This window comes from Canis lupus, chromosome 20 (assembly GCF_003254725.2).
Source record: "Canis lupus dingo isolate Sandy chromosome 20, ASM325472v2, whole genome shotgun sequence".
Classification (NCBI taxonomy): domain Eukaryota; kingdom Metazoa; phylum Chordata; class Mammalia; order Carnivora; family Canidae; genus Canis; species Canis lupus.
This window is the reverse complement of record NC_064262.1, coordinates 22,075,881-22,091,318: the sequence shown is the minus strand read 5'-3', so window position 1 is coordinate 22,091,318 and position 15,438 is coordinate 22,075,881. Positions and strand designations below refer to the sequence as shown.

General features: G+C 38.8%; 1 protein-coding gene across 28 annotated transcripts in view; it reads left to right on the top strand.

Annotated features, from left to right (window-relative positions):
* The window catches only part of MITF (melanocyte inducing transcription factor), a 218,481-nt gene that overhangs the window by 183,098 nt on the left and 19,945 nt on the right, over nucleotides 1-15,438 (top strand). For 17 of the 28 annotated variants that reach the window (XM_025456551.2, XM_025456549.2, XM_025456548.2 and 14 more), the window contains 4 exons: nucleotides 2,344-2,571; nucleotides 3,619-3,702; nucleotides 5,788-5,883; nucleotides 14,086-14,203. In XM_025456551.2, coding sequence (XP_025312336.1) covers nucleotides 2,344-2,571; nucleotides 3,619-3,702; nucleotides 5,788-5,883; nucleotides 14,086-14,203 — 526 coding nt within the window. The remainder of the gene's footprint in view (nucleotides 1-2,343; nucleotides 2,572-3,618; nucleotides 3,703-5,787; nucleotides 5,884-14,085; nucleotides 14,204-15,438) is intronic. The other 11 variants (XM_035702633.2, XM_035702634.2, XM_049098440.1 and 8 more) reach the window with 2 other exon arrangements.

Genomic DNA, 15,438 nt, shown 5'->3' with positions numbered 1-15,438 from the left:
ATTCATTAAAGAATAAGGATCTGCCAGTGAATTAACATTTATTTTTAAATGTGTAACCCTTTCTTTTTTAAGTGTAATAGTGAAATAAACACATTACACCCATTGCCCTCATTTTATGTTTATTTTAGTAATGTCTGTTGTCCTCATCATTATCGTGTCTGGACCCTTTCATAAACCTAAAATGTCTCTGTGAACCTCTGTGTACATGTTAGATCAGTCATTTGAAACAATTTGAGATTGCCAATATAAAGGACTTCATTTTCCTGGACGTTTGGATAGAATTACTGAATTTCAAAGTTTTATGCTTAAGATAGCTCACCATTTCAGCAGTGAATATTAACCATTTATCATAATTTTTAGATATGTATTTGTTTGCCTTTTTCTTCTTTTGTCTCACCCCAGACTACAAGTTTCATAAAACTGGCAGTTAGGTCTGTTTGTTCACAGTGTATTTTCCATGTCTTGCAAGATGTTAGCACATAAAATGGTATTTAAATAATGGAACAAGTAAATGAGTAAAGATATATCAGTCATATGTATGATAACTCTTATTCTTCTCTATCCCTAAGAATTATTATTATTATTATTATTATTAATCCCTAAGAATTATAATAAAAGATTTTTAGTACAAGTTTTCATGCTTCCCAGCTTGATTAAGTTGGGGAGACATTTATTTCTTATTTTCCACATAAATATACATCCAGTCCTGTGTGTGTGTATGTTTTTCTTGTTCTGTTTAGGATAGTTTCCCTTCCTCCTGATCAGTAGGAAAGATCCATATCCATGCAGTTAAGAATAAGATGCATATTGAGACCAGGATACAGGATGAGGCCATTGAACTTGAAAATGCAGCACAGAGACTCCTCCACAGACCCTCTTCCTGCAGTTGGCAGTTACAGAGTTATGTGGCCATTAGAAAGTCTCATGTGTAATAGTAGCTTTTAGGCGTTGTCTTCTCCAAAGGGGCAGCCAGCTCTTAACCTATTGCTGAAAGAGAAATACCATTGTCTATTAATACTACTGGAACTAAAGATGAATAGTGAATTGGCCTTGATCTGACAGTGAGTTTGACTTTGATAGCTCATCACTTAAAAAGATTCTTTTATATTTATGAAAAAGCATGACGTCAAGCTGGGGGGCGGGGGGAATTGATACCAATATTGAAGACCAAGCTCGTAGGACTCCCCCCCCCCCAAAAAAAAAAGGAAAAAAAAAAAAGCCCCTTGTTCGAATGGTTTTTTTTTTTTTTAACATGCATAACTAATTAGCTTAGGTTATTATAAGCAGGGCTGCTGTGATAAAGTTTCCGGTGGTGTCTCGGGATACCTTGTTTATAGTGCCTTCTCTATGCCAGTCAGTCTTCGAATCGGAATTACAGAAAGTAGAGAGAGTGAATAGTCTACCGTTTCTCATTGGATTGGGGCCACCTAAAACGTTGTTATGCTGGAAATGCTAGAATATAATCACTATCAGGTGAGCTTTATTCTTATTCATATTTAGTGTCTGAAATATATGCAATACATTGAGTAATTCACCTTTTCATGTTATTGTACTCTTTCCAGTAAGTGCAGGTCTACTACTTTGATGCTGTTTACTGTTTGATACCATGAGTATCACTGATTTAAAGGATTTTTAATTCTGTATTAATGTTTATAAGAAAGGAGGAAAAATACCCTGGCGGCTTAATAGTCCTGCTTTTAAAAACACATACATGTAAGTGTGAGGCATCTGAAAGAAACTGCTTCATGTAGAATTGCTTTTTATGTTGAGTTCAAGATCTTAATTAAAATGTTGAATAATCATGTCCAAATGAAAGTGGGAGGAATTAATCTACAACTAGTTGATTTAATCATCAGAGTGTTTCTGTTTATTTTCTACAACCGTTTTACAGCTGGCTCTTAAGGAGGTTTGTTGTTGTTGTTTTTAAACAGAAAGCTGTTCTGTTTGCCAAAGAAAGTAAAATAAATTGTTATGCTCCTTTTTTTAGATTGTTGTTCTGATCTCAGTAAATCCTTTCAGTCGTGTTGGGGAAAATTTTGCCCTCCAGATGGTTGCAAATTTTAAATTATTAGACATGAACAAAAGGGCACAAGTTTTCAAAGAGATGTGCAGCTAATTAGCAGGGAAATAAAACAGGGCAAAGTATTACCCCAAATCCTGAGAGTTAGACTTTAAACTTCAGTAATATCAAAATCCATTAGCACAGTGCCTGGTACATAACAGGGGCTTAATAATTTATTCTGTTGGTGGACTGGCCAGTCTCATGTTTGTGCCTGAGAAAAGAGCCGACCGAAACTCACAAATAACGGCGCTGTCTTCTCTTCCCTCCGTGGCTATGTTCAGGTGCAGACCCACCTCGAAAACCCCACCAAGTACCACATACAGCAAGCCCAAAGGCAGCAGGTAAAGCAGTACCTTTCTACCACTTTAGCAAATAAACATGCCAACCAAGTCCTGAGCTTGCCATGTCCAAACCAGCCTGGCGATCATGTCATGCCACCAGTGCCGGGGAGCAGCGCACCCAACAGCCCCATGGCTATGCTCACACTTAACTCCAACTGTGAAAAAGAGGTAATTCATGTCTCCTCCCCTCTCCTGTCTTCTTACACTAAATGAATGTCTGTCGGATATTATTCCCCCACTCAACTGTGGACTCTGCGGGGCCACACACGCCGGTCTGTGTCCCAGATTCTGCTATGTGGCCTCCACCCTACGGCCTCTTGACACCATCACCGGGTTATTGGGTTGTGTGGCTCAGGATGGGACACTTGGCCGCTCCAAGTGGGACGTGGAGGCGAGGACACGTTCTCTCCCACCCTGTTTCTGCTCCGTTAGCCTCGCGCTCTCTTCTCTTCAATGCCTTTCCATTTACAAAGCAGTAAAAATGCAGAGAGAGGAAAAGGCAAGGTGGAAAAGAAAAGGCAAAAATAGAAAAGGTGTGGGACAGGCGGTTTAGAAGTTCCGCTTGTTGTGAATGTCTGGAATATTATTTTTATTTCTCCCTGGGTTGAAGAAAAAAAAAAAAAGCACAGAATGTGCGTGGATGGATTTGAATAATGTAGCACATGAGAATTTAACAGAAAAGCAAAGGTTTAATTGCTAGATAAATTCCGTTTCGTAATAAGATTGCCGCGGCCGTGAAATCTGCTTTTGTAAAGGCTGGATTGGAGACGAGATTCAGACACACCGCAAGCTAATTGTTGCATCAAAATTCGAAGCATTAAAATACCTGAGGGGAGAGTTGTGATTTAATGCCCGTTATTTCCAAATTATAAGATGATAAGCCTCATTTTAATGGAGTTTTACTGTACTCTGAAATGTTCATGTGATTTCAGAGGTGACTCTTCTGAAGTTTCTGAGTTTTAATTTCTAGAGGGACTAAGTCTTTTCCCCTGTGCCCAAACCAACCTGTCTTATTTTTCTCTGTCCGTATTTGTCATCTATCAAGCTCATTTGACGGAAGTTCTTTCTGCATTATTTTATTTCTCGGTCAGATTCTACTTTGTGAAAGCTTTATTAGTCCATCTTGTTGCTGCACCATCAGCCTCGTGTGAACATGTCATTGAAAAGTCATTTGCAAATCCAAGTCATGGGCTGATTTTGCTTGTGTTTTTGCAGGGATTTTATAAGTTTGAAGAGCAAAACAGGGCGGAAAGTGAATGCCCAACCATGAACACGCATTCACGAGCATCGTGCATGCAGGTACTGAATGACTCGGCAGTGCAAGGATGTAACACTTTGTAATGAGAATCTATATTTGTGGCTCATCACACCTTCCTGATGACTTAAGGGATTTTTTTTCTCCTCGTTGATTTACATATTTTTTTTAAATAGAGAAAGCTATGAACAGGGCCATTTTCCTCATAGTATCTCATTATTAAATAACTCAGGGAAGTTAAACTTAAAATGCATTTTCTGTAAGTTGTTTCAAGTCCTTAAAAAGTGCTTGAAATACACAAATTTTGATACATAAAATATAATATGCTGTACTTCTTTAAGATACCATCATCAATGTGTTGCACAAATTTGTAGAGTAACAACTTCAATAGGCTGTTAAATGAAGATATACGTGTGTGTAAGAGAGAGTAAGAGAAAGCAAGATCTATAAAATGGAATCTCATGCAACATGCATTTGCAACTTTTTAAATTTAATAATATTTCATGGATTTTTCCCAAGTGATTAGAGATTCTTCTATGACATCCTACTTAATAGACATATAAATAATGCCATGTTTATTAACATATTTATATATTTTAAAATGTGTGTATAGATATATAAGGAAAAAGAATATCAATGAAAAAATTTTTTTTGCTTAAAAAGAAATTATTCTAAAAATTCTATCATACCAGGCCCATTCATTTTATTTCCCTAAAAAAAACTTATAATGAGAGATTGTTCATAAAGTCCTCTAGCCCATTTGCCTATTCAACTTAATTAGAAAATCATCTCTTAAAAGCAAACAAAACTGATGTATCTAGAAATGAAACTGCATAAGCAGTGTGCTGGCAGTGTTTCAAAACTGACCTGCAATTATTCTTCTTAGGGAGTCACTTAATAACCCTCATTTTTTTTGGATATTTACTATATTCATTTAACTGTGAGTTCTTTATATGGTTTATCCTGAAATCTCACAAGGATCCAAAAAGGCAATGAGTATTATTAACCCCATTTTTCAGATTGGCCTATTGAGCCTCTTACAGATTGAGAGCTTTGCCCCTAATCCAGAAAGTGGGAGAATGAGGATTCCAACAAGCCTTGTGGCACAGGAGCCTGTCCCCCTTAACTGGAAATGGCAGAAAGACATAAAGGAGCATTCCTCCGAGTATTGAGATTTCATTGTGTACTTGCAAAGCACTACTTGGATCCAACCATGTGTGCATGCACTCAGACACACAGACACACCAACCAGCTCAGATACATAGGGTGTTTACAAAGAAATGTTTTCACAGACTTGTCTTTGCAACTGCTGCAATGCACATGTAATCACTGTTGTTTATTATCATAACTAATGTTTTGGTACTTCAGGAATAAAATTGATCTAGTGGGAATGTCAGCTCCATGACTGTAATGATAACCTCGTCCTGATATACTCCTCGGGGAATACCGAGCACACTGGCAGCTCTACAAGGAGAAACTTATTTTACAAGTCATTTTAAGATCAGTACAGGGTTAGCCGGTAGCCCAGGAGCCACAGTGCCCCATACATCCTTATGAGAGCAAAGATCTGAATTACCATCCGGATTCTTCTTACTGCAAGGAGGGTCTACTGAAGGCTGTGGGAGTGAGTCTCGAGAGAAAACAAAGAAATGGCAGCCATCATTCAGATGAGGTTTCCTGGTTCATCTTTGCTTTTTGGGGGAGGCAGTTGAACCTCTGTAACACTTTAGAGCATGAGTTCAAGTTGTGGCTCTCACTCTCTTCCCATATGACATTCGGCAAATTGCTTCTCATTTATCTCACCTGGAAAATTCATGTTAATAGTACCTACATTGATAGGGTTATTGTGAGGGAGCGAAATAATTTAACCCATCAAAAACCCTGAACCGGGTGCCTGGCACCTAGTAATCCCTCCCTAAGTGCTGGTTGCAGGTGTCATCATTGTCACCTGTTAGTGTCAGTGACTTTCAGTAATGTTCATATTTGGGAGGAAGAGGACGGTAGTTTCTCAGAATCTAACTGAAGAGCATTAGTGCTTAGGGTAAAAAAAGACCGTGGATCTCTCTTTGGGTGGCTTTGCACAGTTTTTGCTTACATTTATCTCTCTTCCATTGCCCTTTTTCCTACAGATGGATGATGTAATTGATGACATCATTAGCCTAGAATCAAGTTATAATGAAGAAATCCTGGGATTGATGGATCCTGCTTTGCAAATGGCAAATACGGTATTGATGACTTTTTTTTTTTTTTTAAAGAAAATCTTGAGATATTTCCAGTGTTCTCTCCCTTTCCCTGAACTTTTATTAGGTTATTTCTGCAAGTGATTGATTGAGAGATTTATTAATAATAAAACAAAATTATCTCAGGATCACAAATAAGTGACTTTGACATTAGAAATTAAGAGTTTCTCATGGGTTTATTGGTAACCCCATGATAAAAGCTCTACCTTCCCTGGAGTCCAAGTCCACTTTCAATAGGACATTAGGCCTTCCAATTCCCCCTGACATCTAATGCCCAACTTAGTCAGTGCTGCCAAGGAGAATACTATGGATTGAACTATTTATAGTAGCATTCTAGTTGGCCTGAAAAGCGAAAGGCAGTACCTTACCATTCACAGGTAATAGAGTGACTGACATTTGAGTTGCCTTTCTTCAATAGCAAAATGTATTCCAGTTTTGATTAATAAATAGTGATTTATTAAACTTCTCGCTATAGTTTGGAACCTTGCCCCTACTGGTTTTATTTTATTTTTTTTTCCACTCCTTGCAGTGGTATCTTATGTTTCCATTTTGCCACCAAAGTCTTATAGTAGATCTCATTTAGTTCTTGTAATAATTGTGGGAATCTAGTCCTTACAGTAATTCTGAGAGTCAAGTTGGGGTGGTATCATTGCCCTCATTTTTAGAATTAGGAAAGGTTAGGTGGTCTTACACAGAATTACATAGCTTCAATGTGTCAGAGTCAGGACTTCTCAGTAGGCTTTGAATACCTTGTCCAGTCTTTTTCTGTTTTCTGTAAAGCAATGCCATGAGACTATCATATTCTTTAATAAAGTGTATTTAAAAGACCAACTCCCACAGGGGAGAAGGGGTAAAGGGGAGTTATTCTTTAATGGATATAGAGTTTGATATTTGCAGGATGAAAAAATTCTAGAGATTTGTTTGACAACAATGTGAATAGACTTAACACTACTGAACTGTACACTTCAAAATTGTTAAGATGCTAAATTTTATGTTATATGTATTTTTACCACAATAGAAAAATTTTTAAAAGAATGCATTTATAAAATAAACTCCCTCGGCCAGGGATTATGATACCCCTTACTTATTTACACCAAAATTCTTAGTGAACTAAAGTAGCATTTTCTTTTTTTCCATCTTAATCCAGTTCTTTTCAGTTCATTTACCTGAAGTCCTGAGGGGTGAGGACTCCCCTTGAAACTCCAAAGTCTTTTCTGGGATCTTTAGTTTCTGTCAACTTCCTACCCACTTAAACTCACCCCCTGATTTTGAAAGAACTAGATGTTCTACCATTTTGACAGATATTTCCATGTCAGACCCTCCTCCCTACCCTCTTTGAACCCAGGGTTGGCTTCTATAGAACTCTTCTGCTTCCAACTTTGTGCCTTTTGTAAGGCGAGCTACACTTATCAGTGGTCAGAATCCTCAGACCAATGTGAGCAAGACACTTGGGAGAGCTTGCACTGTGGATTTATACCCATGGAAACATGGGTATAAATACAATGTTTTCAATGCCTTAGCAGCAGTTATTAGCAATGGTCCAGTCATCCCAAAGGAACTTTGGTTGACAAGAGTGGTCATTTTGCCAGTAGTATTAGGTGGTATCTAGTAGGCACACTGGAAGGACTGTAAAGTTAACATGATTTTTTACAAATCACCTTTAAAATTTTCTCCAGTGTCAAGGACCTTTCAAGTCATTTGAGCCAATCTGGTACTCAGTGCATTAGCCTCCTCTTGCATCTTTTGTGTTCACCCCCATACACTAAAAAAATTAAACGTTCATCTTCTGGAAAACCTCTAATGAAGAATATGCACTAATTCACAAGACAGACTGGCAACCACAGTGGTTAGGAGTTGGAGATTTGTGATCATATCTAGGTTTATATCCAAAGTATGTCATTTCCCGTGTGTTCCTGCATATTCCTTACCTTCTTGAAATGCTACATTTGTCCATCTCTAAAATTGGACTGATAATTGTACCTATCTCCTATGGTCATCTCATAAAGGATGTAGAGCATTTAGCATTGGAAACAGAAGTTGTACTCAACAATACCTAAATTAAGTATGATTTCTTATAATAGCAAATAATTTTTTTAAATGGTTTTTTTTTTAATATTTTTTTTATTTTATTTATTCATGAGAGACACAGAGAGAGAGAGGCAGAGACACAAGCAGAGGGAGAAGCAGGCTCCACGCAAGGAACCTGACGTGGGACTCGATCCTGGGTCCCCAGGATCACACCCTGGGCTGCAGGCGGCGCTAAACCGCTGCGCCACTGGGGCTGCCCAATAGCAAATAATTTTGATAGTATTTTATTTGGATGATATCCCTTGAGGATCTAATGTGTCCAACTTCAGAATAACATCACACTTAATAATCCAGATATAGCTCATAGTGTGTTACTCTGTGAGTTCCAGACATGAATCCAGTTTGCCTTTATGGAGAACATGTCTTCATGACAATTTTTCTGAAGACAGTTCTCAAGACCCCCGATTGCTTCTCTCCTTTAGACTGAATACCTGTGTCTCCTCTTCAGTCATTCTACATTAGAATGGAAATCTTATTCCTTCATTATCTGAAAGCCTCCAAGCTAACTCTAAGACTGAATCAGTGTTTATTAAATACCTAACATGTCATCACCAGCCCTGGGCGAGGTGCTGTGGATGAAGAGGTGTAAGGTATGCTTCCTGTTCTCATGGAGCTTACCAGACTGGGAAGGGGAGACCCTTTCAGACCTTGAATGGAGGATGATAATTCAGGGGCAGAGGGACCATCTTAAGGGAGTCCCTGGATAGGAAAGATCCCCTGGGCAGAGTTGAATTAATTGCCAACCAGAGGAGGAGTAACCTATAGCTACCCTCAGATGTCACTGACTGTCCAGGCATACATTACTTTTCTATATTTCCACTCTGAATAAGTCTATTTTTTTTTAATTTATTTATGATAGTCACACAGAGAGAGAGAGAGAGAGAGGCAGAAACACAGGCAGAGGGAGAAGCAGGCTCCATGCACCGGGAGCCCGACGTGGGACTCGAACCCGGGTCTCCAGGATTGCGCCCTGGGCCAAAGGCAGGCGCCAAACCGCTGCGCCACCCAGGGATCCCCCTCTGAATAAGTCTAAATGTAGCCCCATCAGAGCTAGCCCATGACAAAACTATTTCAGCATTTTGCTATTAGAAGAGACACTATATAAAATAGAGATTAGGATCACAGACTGAGCCAGATAGCTGAATTCAGTGCCTCCTCTTGAATGAGTTATTTGACCTCTCTGCCTCACTTTCTTTATCTGGAAAAATGGGAATAATAATAATAATAGCATCTAAAACAATAGAATCCACATGACGATTTTAAGAGTTAATCTATAAAAGCATTTAGAAGAATCTTGATTCTGTTATGTTTTTACTAATTATTGATTACTAGTTCTTATTGATAAATTTGGGTTTGGGTTGTAAAATAAATACCAGTGCTACCACAATTCACTAACATTTTAATTTTTTCCGCTCTCAAAAGAATTTAAACTTCATGTTCTTCATGTTAAGCACTTTTTTCCTTTTATTTGATTCTTCGATATGCTTTATTTCAAGTTAACTTCTTAAAAAAAAATAAAGTGGAGGGATCACTTAGAGAGGAAACTATCCTAAGGGAATTGGAATCTAGAAATAACTATTCTGAGAGCACAAGGGCCCTCTTGTACCATTACAAACAAAGAATAAAAGTCCCAGTTTACTTGTGCTAACAGTGCTCAATTGATATTCAGAGAAGGGGAACATCCAGAAAGAAAAAAATAATAACATTTTACAATGATCATTTACTTGGAAAAATATTCATTTTGGTGGAGCAGAACATTGAAGAACTCAATTCAGACCAAGTCTGGGGCACAGACCCACATGTGTCTACCTTCTCTTTATGTGTTCCTGTTAGACTGGGACTTTTTCCCATTGTACAGCTTGTGTGCTGCAATTAAAATCTTACTCATCAGGTTAATGTGCTGGATAAAAACCCAGCAAAGACATGACATAGCGATGTTAGCAGAAGATGCCTCTTCCTCTTTCTTAGCTCCAAAGATATTATTATTATCAAAATAATATCTTTGACCCAGTTATAATGTTTATGGGGCAGTTTTTCTAACCCCGAAGGGGAACCACAGAATCCTTTCTTAAATATGCATGGCTGGTTTTTAATTAGAAAGCCATGTTTCATCAACCTTCCTGTTAGTAGCTTCAATAAATGACAGCCATTAGTGTGAAGAATGTAAGGCCCCATTTCAGGGCAGTCTCTCAGCTTCAGCATAATTAATATTTGAGATGGGTCGTTCTTTGTTGGGAGGCTTTCCTGCCCATTATAAGGATGTTTAGCAGCCTCCGTGGCCTCTACCCACTAGATGTCAGTGATACTCCCCCCCCCCTCCCAGTTGTGACACCCAAAAATGGCTCTACAATTTTGACAAATGCCCTCCACTAACAATGGAGAAGCCCTGATTTGAACACTGGGTGGTTACTCCAGCTCAATAGTTCCCTTGATTCCTGTGTTTAGGTTTGCATTGCAGTCTGGTAAAATTGGTACAGTGGTTGACAGGATACCTTATAATTAACATGTAGTTGCTCAACATGGAAGTTAGCTTGAGGTTTAAAACAGCCTGGGAATACAGTACTTTGTAGAAAATTATATTACTGAACATGGCACTATTGATCACTTAAATACAGTGTTTCACCTACTGGACCTCTAATTCTCACAAAACTCTGTGAGATGGGTGATAGGATTGCCACTTTTCAAAGGGGGCACCATGCCTCAGAAAGGTTAGTATCACACAGCAGGTCAGTTATACACAGGCAGGTTTTAACCGAGTTCTCTGGCTCCTAAGGCAGCCTGCACTATAATTTCTAAGTTTGAGTAGCCATACTTGGCTAGTGAGCAACTAGGTTTTTATTTGCTTATATCCAGTTGGAGATTAATTGAAAATTGCAGTTTCTACTTGGTTTATCAGCAGATTGACACCGCCTCCCAAATACTGCTATTAACATGGTATATGAACCTCCTGCCACGAAGCTCTATTCAGACATAGCTAGAACTACGGCTTTTCTTTCATAAAATCAATTAAAGCAACATATACAAAGTGCCTTTCTAGTTCTGTGCCGGACCCAGAGTAGGTGCCCACAAAATAATGTTCCCCAGCAAAATATCCTGGCAGGTTGTATGCTGCCAGCTGCTAATCAGCAAGTATTGGAAAAGCAGCCGAAGCGGGAAATCTTTTAGAGAAGTAGGTGGAGGGTTATAAGCCACTTTTTGGACTGGAAGTAATGATGTCTGATCTTAGTGGAGTGTCTGATAAGGCATCCTGTTATAGAGATTTTAATTCATCTCCCTCCAGGGATTCCTGGGTGGCTCAGCAGTTTAGCATCTGCCTTCGGCTCAGGGCGTGATCCTGGAGTCCCGGGATCGAGTCCCATATCAGGCTCCCTGCATGGAGCCTGCTTTCCCCTTTGCCTGTGTCTCTGCCTCTGTGTGTGTGTGTGTCTCTCATGAATAAATAAGTGAAATATTTAAAAAAATTCATCTCCCTTCTTGGCGGGCACTGCTGTCAATCCATGCCACTCACAGCAATCTTGTCTGCCTAGCCCATTTGTCTCTGGGTGACCCCAGTCTTGTACTTTTTCTCCCCAACCGCATCCTGAATGTCTCTCCATCTGTCTTTCCACCTCTCTCCTCTGTGTACATGTGTCTCTCTTTTTTGTTTCTGCCCATTCCTTTGTGTCTTTGTCTCTTATTCTCAGTTTTTGTTTCTTTTGCCCTCTCTGTATTTCTCCCTCCCTCCCTTCATCCTTCATATGAGTCTACATTTGTTAAGTATATGTGCACCTCGTTCCCCTTTAGAATATGTTTAGAAAACAGGTTCTTGCCCTGGAGAAGCTTATAATTAGATATCTGTCTGTTCAGTGTAAATCCATAGATGACTTAAAGGGTTTTGTTTTTTTTTTTTAAGCTTACTGTGTATCTCTTGTCTATTAATTTTCCCTAACAAATCATCATCACAACACAGTTGCATTGTTTTGCTTGCAGCTTGCATTTGAAAATATTATAGATATGATTTGTATTTCTAGGGGTATAGAAGTATATTTTTTAGCTTGTTGCATTGAATTTTGAAGCCACATTCAATACTGAGCAGTTCCTCTGAAAATCTGGAGCTCCAGAAAGATAGAATAAATCTTTGGAATGCAGAGGGGTTATGAGATGTCATAGCAGCTTTATAAGTTTTGATGCTCTGACTCAATACACTCTTTACAACGCTGTATTGAGACATTTGCACATCTTTCACTGTGCTGTCTTAAGTTGGACAAGAGTAGAACTGATTGCACACAGAGCAAGATTGACCCTAGGAAGGTGACCTACTTCAAATAAAACCACTTAGTAAAATGACAGCTAATCATCAAAGTCACTTTTTATCAGGTTTTTAGCTAGAGGACCTTGAATTGTGGTTCAAGAGCATTTTAAATTGTCACAATGCATTGTTTATATGTGAATCTGTGTGGTGGGAAATGTGTATTACATTTTATATACATAATATAAATCCTGCCTTCAAAAAGAAGCAAAAGACTGAATGGATAAGAGAGAGACATGCTCTGTCGATCTGCCTGTCCTTCCTGCTCTCAGCCTCAGTCATATTAGAGCAAGTGTCTTGTTTATCTGTCAGAAAGAAAGTACAGGCCTCTCCCACCTCTTTAGCTTGGGGTTTAGTTCATAGAGTACTTACTTAGAAACCACACTAGGAATAGGTGGTCAGGGGATCCCTGGGTGGCTCAGCGGTTTGGCGCCTGCCTTTGGCCCAAGGCGCAATCCTGGAGCCACGGGATCGAGGCCCACTTCGGGCTTCTGGCATGGAGCCTGCTTATCCCTCTGCCTGTGTCTCTGCCTCTCTGTCTCTGTCTCTGTCTCTGTCTCTCTCTCTATCATAAATAAATAAATAAATAAATAAATAAATAAATAAATAAATAAATGTTTTAAAAAGAATAGGTGGTCAAAGGCTATCAATGAAGGGAAACGCATTCATTATCTTTATCCTGCGGGATATTTTTATTTGTATGGTAGTGGCCATTGGAGAAAATGAAAGGTGACATGTAGTATAATCTCTGCTCAATACCTCTTGGTCACTAAACAACTTGAAAATGCTGTCTAGATTGAGTTTTCTCAGATGTAAAGTAAAACTCAGAGTGTATAATCAAGGATGGGATGGGCTGAATGCTCTAAGTCTTACTTGGTAATAACACTTAGAGCAGTTGTTTGAATTAAGCTGGGAACAGGGAGCTTCTGCACTGGCAGCAGTGCGGTCACTTAACTGTGCCCTCATAATTAATATTCAGAGGGTGGGCAGAAGAAATGTCTGGGACTTCTCATGCTCACAAAAATGGGTGCATTAAACTCCATCAGTGAACTAGGTACAGGGAAATGCATATACAACAAAAGGAAGTCAGCATTGGAGACAGAAAGAAGTTCACTACTTCAAAATATTCAATTCAGACCTGGAGAAAAACACTCTTAAGCTAGCTCAAGAGGGCTAAATATTTCTTTACCCTTCTTTTTTTTTTTAAGTGTAAATTTTTGTTGTTTTATTAAAGTCAGTGGGCTCCCTCTTGTGGTTCTATGAGAGATTTCAGTTTCAAGGAAAAGCGCTTTTCTTTAGCAATAAGGAAACCATTTCTTTTCTAGTAGAAAACACTTTTCATTCCTTTTCCCTATAAAAAGAGATAAAAAGGGAGAAGGAAAGAGAGAGAAGGAAAAAAGTGACTTTGACGAGAAACCTAATTTGGTGGAAAAAGCCATGCCACATAGAACCCTATTAGACTGTAATAGTCAGCATTTACTAAACATCTGCTATATGCTGCTGGATGTGCTCCATAATGAGTTTGCCATATTATTTGTTGTCTACATGCTCAAAATATAACTATTAGCTGCTTGTAGAACCATCTTATGGGTCTTGGATTCTGCATCCTTTCTTCTCTCAAAGGGAACAAGTCAAGGTCACCATTTATCTAAGTGAGTGGAAAGGTAAACATGTCTTGCTTTTCTGTTTTAAAATATGATTTTTAACATCAAACCATTTCTTTTAGATAAAGTCTGGAATAGATCTGGGTGCTAGCTGAATAACCTAGGAATTGCTCAGTAGTTCATTTCTGTTATTGCTTCTCTCTCTAGTTACCTGTCTCTGGAAATCTGATTGATCTTTATGGCAACCAAGGCCTGCCTCCCCCAGGCCTCACCATCAGCAACTCCTGTCCAGCCAACCTTCCCAACATAAAAAGGGAGCTCACAGGTAAATACTGGCAAGTGTGCCTCTTCCTGGGGATTTTCTGTTTATTTTCTGACAAGTGAGGTTATCAAAGTTGTGACCTCTAGACTATTCCCAATTTGTAGACATACTTTTTTTTAGGTCGGTGCTGTGGTGAAAGTATCGAGCAATATTTTAAGATGAAGGATTTATACTTGGAAATCCTGGTTGCCAGTTTTTCTTGAGATACTGGGAGTTGGATCTGCTGTCACTCCAAAGCACCATTATTATTCCATGACACCCATCGTGGCGTCTTTGGCTGCTGTCCCCTTTGAGGTGGAGCAGCAGGCAACACTTTTACCTAAAAAATGTCTCTACACAGTCTGGTGTTTGTGTTGCTTGCCAAGCCCCTAGAGGCATTCCAGTTTGAGAACCCTGGTCTGGAATTTTCTTTGACCTGCATTTAAGCCCGCAGTTGTCAAGATAGAGTAGGAATGAGTCTCTTCCATCTTCGGAGGCCTCCTGTTATTTTTGCTACATCATGTGCAAAAGCTTTATTACACAGAGTAAAAAAAAAATAAGATTATAAAATGGAGTGATGGATATTGTTTGTTCCTGAGGCACTGAGAAATTACCTATTTTGCCATTTTGTTTAATGCTTTAGGGAAGGCATTTGGCCATTAAAACATGACAAAACTACATTAGAACTGACATTCTACCATACTGAGTTTATGGCCCTCACCTCATCCCCCTTTTTAATGTCTGGTCCTTGCATCTTGTAGGATTAGGTGAATGAACAGTCTAAGAATATGAGATATATATTTGGGGCAAAAAATTCCTGTTTGTTCAAGTGTGTCTTTTAAAAAAAATACTTCAGAAGATAATGGCAAGAGAAAGACCATTTAAAAAAAAACATTGATTTAGGTTAAGAGGTAATAAATTAATTGATATGTAAAACCCATTGAAAGTCAACAAAAGTAGGTACTTTACCTGGAAAGAAAAATATCACGAAGTCTTACAAAATAATGCTATATGAGGTCTGTACTCAATAATGATAAAATATGGTTAGTGTGATATGAACAAAATTCTTATGACTTAAATGCAAAGCAGACCTTTTTTTTTTTAGAATTAAAAAGAAGTTATTTATTTTAGAGAGAGTGCGAGTGGAGAGGGAGCAGAGAGGGAGGGAAAGGGAGAGGGAGAGAATCTCAAGCAGAGTCTGAGCTGAGCAGGGAGCCTGATGCAGGGCTAGATCTCATAACCCCAAGATCATGACCTGA